Source organism: Papaver somniferum, unplaced genomic scaffold (genome assembly GCF_003573695.1).
Source record: "Papaver somniferum cultivar HN1 unplaced genomic scaffold, ASM357369v1 unplaced-scaffold_125, whole genome shotgun sequence".
Taxonomy (NCBI): Eukaryota; Viridiplantae; Streptophyta; class Magnoliopsida; order Ranunculales; family Papaveraceae; genus Papaver; species Papaver somniferum.
Genome location: NW_020621603.1, coordinates 16,222,856 through 16,230,988, shown reverse-complemented (window position 1 = coordinate 16,230,988; position 8,133 = coordinate 16,222,856). Strand labels below are relative to the sequence as shown.

Here is an 8,133-nt window from a genome sequence, read left to right as displayed (position 1 = left end):
AATGTTTATTTGTTGTAAGTTATCTGACCTTTTTTGGGTGTGTAACTATTAGTTACACATGCTAATTAGATATGTAACTTTTATTTACACAAGTTAAATGGATGTGTAGCTACTAGTTACACATGCTAATTAGATGTGTAACTTATATATACACATGATAGAACGCAGTTTACACAAGATGTGTAACTGCAGTTTACACAAGCATTGTATATATGTAACTGCAGTTTACACAAGCATTGTATATATGTAACTACAGTTTACACAAGATGTGCATATGAGATGTGAAGACGTTGAGGTGAAACTTTATTTCAAGCAGTGTGCGTATGAGATGCAAGAAGTGCTGAGCTTCGATTCTCGTGTTGTTGGAAGTATACTGTGAAGACATTGAGGTGAAATTTTATTTCAAGTTTTTTTTTACTTTTTGTTCTTTATTAAACAAGAGGTTATTTACTACTTTTCAAGTGTTTTTCATCTTTGCTTTGCATTTTTGTTTTTTCTCCTGATTTATGATTATTGAAAAGCTAATTTGAACATGAACTTGTGACCCATCGATTGTTTATGTTGAGGCAAATATTTGAGTTTTTTGTGGTTAAATGTTATTAAATGGTGGTTGTAGACTTTAGAGGATGAACAAGTATTTCGAGTGTTTACTTGAAGTGAGGATGGTTAGTTCTGTTATTGCAATGTCTGGGGATTATGTATTTCAATACTGATTGAGGCTTTGTTGTACACTTTATGTTGCAGGCGTTTTTTTGGGACAGTTCATGTGTTGGCTTATGGAGTATCTACCTTAAACAGTGCAGTTGCTTGGAAGAAATGCTAAAAGGTCAGTCTTGTGCCTTATTATACATTTCATTTAGTTTTTGAAACATTAAACAAAATAAGCAAAATGTAAATGTGCTAGGGTAGGAGTAATAATTAGCGGATATATTTGTTGAATTCTTTGTATTGTGTTGCGTCTTCGGTAGCTAAATAGATGGTATATGAAGACCTCTAGTTTTCGTACATTGTTTCTGCTACATAATTTTTTGCAATGTTACTTGCTTACACGGGAAAAGCATATCTTAGAATGTGAATGGTGACTACTACATTAGTTGACACTGATGTCTTTGAAGCTTGTTAGTTTTGATGCTTTGATGAATTTTTTTGCCAGAGGTACACAATTAGGCTCAGTATTTGCTGATTACATAAGTCATATGTATGTGTAATTCCTAGTTACACATGCTATATGCATGTGTAACTTCCAGTTACACTAGCCAGATGCATGTGTAACTTCCAGTTACACTAGCCATATGCATGTGTAACTCTTAGTTACAGATGCTAAATGCACATGCAAAAAGTGTTATTCTTATTTTTGGTAATTTTATTAACAAAAAGTTGATTCATTTTTCATGAAATATTATATGTAAGGTTCTATAGAATCTGAGAAACTATTATATGTTCTATATACACTGAAACTATTTTTGTGTTCAACGAAGACAGGAACCGCAGTCATGGTTTGCTATTTGTGGTATTGGTCTCGCTGGAACTGGAGTTAACGCTGAATACACAAGTCAGATGCATGTGTAACTCTCAATGACACTAGATAGACGCATATGTAACTCTCGATTACACTAGACAGATGTGTGTGTAAATTCTAGTTACACATGTTAAAAAATTGTTGTAAACGAATATTAAAGTAATACATGTATTTTTTTATATTTTCTTTTTGATGTCTATTTTTTGCATATATATACAAGTGTAACTTTGCATTACACATGTCATAAGGATGTGTAACTTCTGGATACACATGCCATATGCATGTGTAACTTCTGTTTACACATTCACACTGTACTTTAATAATTTCGGGCCTAAATTTAAATTATATTTAATTACGGGCTTGACAATATGCATAAGGGTATCAAGGTCTTTTAATAATTCGGGGCCTAGATTTAAACTTCTTTTAATTAAGGGCCTCATATTATGGGTTACCCATGGGTGGGACCTGAGCCTAATTTTCCCAATCAAATTTTCCCTAAGATAGGGAAGGAAAATGGGGCACCATGATACTTGGCCTAACCAACCTGCCAACAGTTAATTCTCTGGTTTACAGATTCCTTCCCAAAGTTTTTTGGGGTTTTGAGATGCCTGTAAAGAGCGAACAAAATTACCGAGGTGTGAAAATCAGTTGTGACGGGGTATTTATGTAGCGTCGCACGTTTTTGTTTGTTGAAAGCAAACCCCGTGCCGTTACGGCACGGCCCATATTCTAATAAAGAGAAATATAGTACTACAGAAAAGCTGCGGGTGACACGTAGCTTATTAGAAAAACGAAATTGTGGAAACCGAAGTTTGGAGATAAACCTAAAATTTTCTCTTCTATTCTCCTCTCAGCAGTAACGCTGTTGAAGGCGGTGGCGTCAAAATTCCGCCAACTTACTTTTAAATGTAGACAAGGAAGGGATTTAGAGGTTCTTGATAAAGAGAATAACAAAACGGTGAGTTTAGTATTTATCGGGATTTTGTGAAATCTGATCTACTATATTTTCTTCTAGTATATGCAATTTTTTGAAGTATCATAGGGTCATCCAAAAAATTTTGTAAAAAAAATCATAGTAAATATTATCATCTTTTGATAGAATTATTATCATTCTCCTTGCAGTATATAATCCATTAATCATTGTTTACATAGTAAGAAAATTACTTGTGCAGGTTTTGATGCAACACAACCACTGATCAAGTGCCAATTTCAAAGGATATGCTGGGTTCAGGAAGGTCTGTGAAATTAATTTCTTTTGAACATTGGTTATTATATTCCTATGCAAGGTTCTTCTGTTTGAATTGGGCTGTTTTTGTATCCTTGAATACAGATCTTTGGGTCACAAAAGATACCGAGAGAAAACTCTTTCTGCTTCTGGAAACTTATGTTACGGAGGGACACCTGATGGTGAGGGTTAAGAAGTTTTATTGGGTTTTTTCTTCTCATTTAGCAGAAGTGAACTTCAAAGACGGTTTCTAACCATTTCGCTATACAGGGTGTGCAAGTTCCAACAGTAAGCCTGTGAGTTTTGATACTCCATGCTTCAAAAACTTGGATTCGGAGGATTTCCTTCTATCATTCGAGAAGATTCGCACAGATGTAACAGAATGTAGAAACCTCTGGAACAATAAATTCAAGAGTCCTGGAAAGATGGTGTTCCTTCCTCATGACATTGTAAAGCGGTTAGACTCTGTGGAGAACATGATAAGCTCAGTAATATCAGAATGTAAAAAAGACTACGTACAATTCGTCAATAAACCTTTAACTTCGGATTTTCCATGCGTTTTTTACTTGGGGGTATCAGAAGATTTGCGTCAATCACTTGAGAAGACTAGCAGAGCAGTAGCAGATGGTAAAGAGTGTGCAAAGTTCAGCAGTAAGCCTGTGAGTTCAGATACTCCATGCTTTAAGAACTTGGATTTGGGGGATTTACTTCAATCATTTGAGAAGATTTGCACAGATGTAACAGAATGTAAAAACCTCTGGAACAATAAATTTAGGAGTCCTGGAAAGGTGACGCTACTTTCTCATGACATTCAAAAGCGGTTAGACTCAATTGGAAACATGACAAGCTCAGTAATAGCAGAATGTAAAAAAGAGTACACACAATTCATCAATAAACCTTTTACTTTGGATTTTCCATGCGTTTTTAACTCGGGGGTATCAGAAGATTTACGTCAATCACTCAAGAAGACTAGCAGAGCAGTAACAGATGGTAAAAAAATGTGCAAAATTCAGCAGTAAGCCTTTGAGTTCGGATTTTCCATGCTTTAAAAACTTGGAGGTACAGGTACATTTTCCAAAAAAAGAAAACTTGGAGGTGCTGGAGGAGATACGTCAATCACTTGAGAAGGTTTGCACAGCTGCAGCAGAATGTAGAAACCTCTGGAAGAGTTCTGGAGAGATGGTGCCACTTTCTGGCTTCGGAAACCTGTTAGACTCGGTTGAAAACATTAGCACAGCAAAAGCAAAATTTGAAGGTGCAATATTATTCATCAGTAAGTATTTCGCTGTGGATTTTCCATGCATTTTCAACTCGGGGGTATCAGGTGATTTAGTAGAACGTACAGAGAGTGCAAAATTCATCAGTAAAGCTATCAGTTTTGATCTTCCATGCTTCGAAAACGTGGAGGTATCAGAGAATTTACGTCAACTACTTGAGAAGATTAGCTCAGCTGTAGTAGAATGTACAAACCTCTGGAACAATAAAATCACGAGTTCTGGAAATTTGGTGCCACTATCTGAGTTTCAAAAGCTGTTAGAAAGTCATGGGCTGTTATGGCACAAGTGTATTGTGCTTAAGGTATACGTCTGATTTAAGTTTTGTTCAAATCTAGAGCTTTGCCAGTCTTTAGTTCCATCTTAAGTCGTGTAGTTTTGTTACCTTCTGATGGGTATATACTGAACTTCTTACCAGAGCAGTCGGGAGGTCACTGCTAACCAACTACAAAGCCGGATCAATCAGGGGCCATATTATCTGTCGAACTTGCTTCCAGATGTAACTTCAGAGTTACTCTGGGAAAAGGCAAGTAAAGACTTCTTCAGGGTGTGTCAAATTTGTTTTCAACTTGAAAGAAATTTCAATGGACAGCAGGTAATTCCATATTTGTCATAAGAAATTCCATATTATTTTTTATTTTTATTTTTTGTAGCGAATTTGATAAATATTCATGGTGTGTTCTGTCTCTTCATAGGTTGGACAGTTAGCCTCTTTCCTTGATTACCTCATCATGATACAAGAGGAGCAGCGTTCTGTTGCATATCGTTTTGTTGAGCATCTGTTGCAATTAAAAAATCTATTGTTCGCTTAAATGATTTATTCACAAAAAAATCCAATGTTGGTTCTGATGGAGATGAAGACGAGTGTCCTTTAGTGAGGAGCAAGAATCTCACTGTGAAGTGCATGTGGAAACAAATGGTAACTCTTTAAAACAAATTAGTATATCCTTGGTATTTTTGTTTGTTTTCATTCTAGTGGGCTATATCTGACAGTATCAAAAAAATTCAGCACGTGTTTGATAGTCTGTATATCATGTCACGGGAATCATCTTCGTTGCTGAAGGAAGCTGAGGACAAATCAGATAATTGCTCAACAACTGTCAACGATGAACTCCACAAGATTCTTGGAATCATCAAGGGCAAGAAATTTATGAATGCAAGAGTAATTTGTTTTCTGTTCGTTTGGTGGATTTCTTAAAAGCCAGAAGTATAGAATAGTTTACGAACAGATAAGAGCAATGTAACACAGATTTGAAACAAGTAGAACTCAGATAAATTGAGCCTAGGTTAGAAGTACATATGCTTCTATAATCAACTGATGATTTTATAATAAAAAGCTGGGTTGCAACGATACGCCTAAAAAAATAATCAGCCGTATCGATACGTATTTACACAGATACGCGTACTAATACTCCCAATACTTCAAGATATAACTCAGTTAGAAAACTTTGACTAAATATTAGAAAATTCAGATATTTTACTAGATTCTATGAGAAGTTTTAACTATAGTGACAAAACATTAGTTCCGAATCTGTCCGCTGATCTTGCTCTAGGCTTTCTTCCTTTCTTATCCGGACTTTTTTCTCTCTTCAGTGAGGTTAATCATACAGATTATATTTTAATCATGCAAACACATGTAAGTATTTTGTTAAGTTTCTATCTTATATACAATATATTTATGTTAAACCACTGATCAATATTGAGTATGCCGTATCGCCGTATTTTAGTTTTTCAAGTTTGTGTATCATAGTAGCGTATTGGTATCTTGTATCCGATACCGTATCCGTATCGTTGCCTGGGACAGATTCTAAGAATTATTAAATACCAGAATTGTTAAACCCTTCTGAAAGAAAATAAAATGAAGTATTAATGAGGAACTTTAATGCCCTTCTATAGAATGGAAACTAAAATATTTTTAATGTATAAAAAGGAGTAAACTGCCACTGCATCATCTTCTTTGCTGGTGTCATTTGGTCTAGTGTCCTTGCTTATAAATGAGTTTGTGTTGCAGCAATCGATGGGTAGTTTTTGTGGTTGCACCTGGAATTGGAAGAATTTCCAGCAGCTGAATGTTCCCGGGTTTATCTTGCCCCGAAATCGATGAAGCAGCTGCTTCGCTCAAGCTTTAAAATATTAGATCAGTTGCGCAGTGTTCTCCAGGGGCAAATTGTTGGTAAAAGTTCTGTTACAGAAAAGCTGATTGGTAAAAGTTCTGTTACAGAAAAGCTGATTGGTTGTTTTTACGATGTACTCAGTAAGGTATACATGATTTTATCTCGTGTGTCTTCTGTTAGGCACCTGGGCTGTCTTTCTTTATCTTTTTCATCCCTTCTGTACTTAGCAACATGTTTAATAGAAATTTGAAGATCACAGATTGTTTCTTTTGCAGGGGAACTTGATCGAGAAGGAATATTTTGATGGTATAGAGCATAGGAAGCAGTTGCTGGAAGACACTGGCAGTCTTTTTGATACTGAGGTTGTATCTGAAATAGAATTTGCCAAATCTGTCACGAAAACGTCAGAGCAGATTGATGAAACAGTTCAGAAACTATTTTCATTAAGGGGTTCTATTCTTTCCGAAGACTCACCTCACAAAAATATCACTTTATGGAGAGTTCTATACGAATCATCATTGGTGAATATTCAATTGGATCTTATACGTGAAAACCTTGACGGAACAATCAAACTTGGGGTACACATTTTACTTTATTAGTTTTCTTTTATCATGTATCATTTTTGTACGATCATTGTCACATGGTAATACTGAAATTTATTGCGGATGTATTTTTTCTTTTTACAGGTCGATCTATTAAAACATGCTCGGCTCGAGGACTCGGCAGACTTGTGTCAGCTTCATGCGTCAATTGTTAAACTAATTGCATCTTGTAACGGAGTCTTACATGACTTCTTAGCCGTGCAGAAAACAGTAAGCACTTTCTTAACCTTGTTGATTAGCATCCAATTTTTTACTGTACCTACTTAAACACATCAAATGCTATTTATGGCAGGTGTCAGAAGTGATTCACATGGTAGCAGAAGTTTTTGTTCCGCGATGTACTCGCAAGGCAGCAGTAGAAATGCGATGTAGTTCCACTGGTATTAAGACTTCAGACGAGGTAATATAGTTGTTAATTATAGTTAGTTTGTATTTATTCGCTCAGCATTTTCAGACAGGAATTTGTTGTTTTATATGGTTCCTGTCATATCTTCCTCTACAGCAAGGTCTGGATTTCTCACTAAAGAAAGATGCCGATATTTGTGATGATGTTCCCACTGGAGAGGATGATGATGTCGATATTTGTGATGATGTTCCCACCGGAGAGGATGATGAATATGACTGGGATGATCCTGATGTCATTTATGTCATGTCAAGGAGGGTGCCCATCAAGTTTGATGATGAAGAGTTTGATTAATAGAGCAACAATCAAAATCCACTGATGAAACCTAGATTTTGCTCGGGGTAAAACAGCTAATAGAGGACCGTGTTCTGTGGTGTAAACAAATTATGATGATAGAACTATGTTTTATGGAAAGACTCTCTCTTTCGTTATTGAAAGAATATCATGTCATCTGTTAGTGGTTGCATGTCTGCTTGCAAAGTACGTCTGAACCTATTGTCTTCAATTCGTTATACCAGGTCATACCAGATCTTCAGTAGTCTTGTTGTACACCCTTATATATTGGGTTGCGCGGACGTGGAGACTACAAAATTCTCAAAAAAAACAAAAGAACAAGGACGCTGACATATATATCCTCGCGTTTTTAGGGGCCACTCAAAAGGATTTAGGGGCCAACAATAAAACAAAAAAGGTCACACAAAGGGAAAATGTAGCAAGCCCTTATCTCGCGTAATTCGTAATAGCAAAATTACCTTTATATATTCGGAGGATATGATAACATTTTTATCCCTCGATTGCAATCGGAAGCCAAAATATTACCAGACTTCCGATTGTAGTCGGTGCAGTATTATAATGATTTCTGTTTCATTTTTTCCATTTCTTTTTCATTTTTGAGTTGTTAGAGTTATAGAGAAGAAGGTGAAGGAAAAAAAGGAAAACCCATTTTATCACTACAAAAATGGATGGATATGAAGAAGAAGGTGAGAATCATGGCGA

General features: G+C 35.9%; 1 protein-coding gene across 4 annotated transcripts; it reads left to right on the top strand.

The window, feature by feature from the left end:
• The first annotated feature begins 2,318 nt into the window (after nucleotides 1-2,318).
• Nucleotides 2,319-7,617, top strand: LOC113331418. 4 transcript variants are annotated; one of them, XM_026578124.1, is made up of 12 exons: nucleotides 2,319-2,477; nucleotides 2,692-2,754; nucleotides 2,850-2,926; nucleotides 3,015-4,322; nucleotides 4,437-4,613; nucleotides 4,714-4,937; nucleotides 5,028-5,157; nucleotides 6,030-6,277; nucleotides 6,408-6,710; nucleotides 6,819-6,944; nucleotides 7,027-7,134; nucleotides 7,237-7,617. In XM_026578124.1, the coding sequence occupies exons 8-12, from the start codon at nucleotides 6,119-6,121 to the stop codon at nucleotides 7,429-7,431; spliced, it is 891 nt and encodes a 296-aa protein (XP_026433909.1). In that variant the 5' UTR covers nucleotides 2,319-2,477; nucleotides 2,692-2,754; nucleotides 2,850-2,926; nucleotides 3,015-4,322; nucleotides 4,437-4,613; nucleotides 4,714-4,937; nucleotides 5,028-5,157; nucleotides 6,030-6,118; the 3' UTR covers nucleotides 7,432-7,617. The 4 variants fall into 4 exon arrangements, with proteins under 4 accessions (XP_026433909.1, XP_026433907.1, XP_026433910.1 ...); XM_026578122.1 differs by having other exon boundaries at nucleotides 5,028-5,180; XM_026578125.1 differs by having other exon boundaries at nucleotides 4,442-4,613; nucleotides 5,028-6,277.
• Nucleotides 7,618-8,133: the final 516 nt, after the last annotated feature.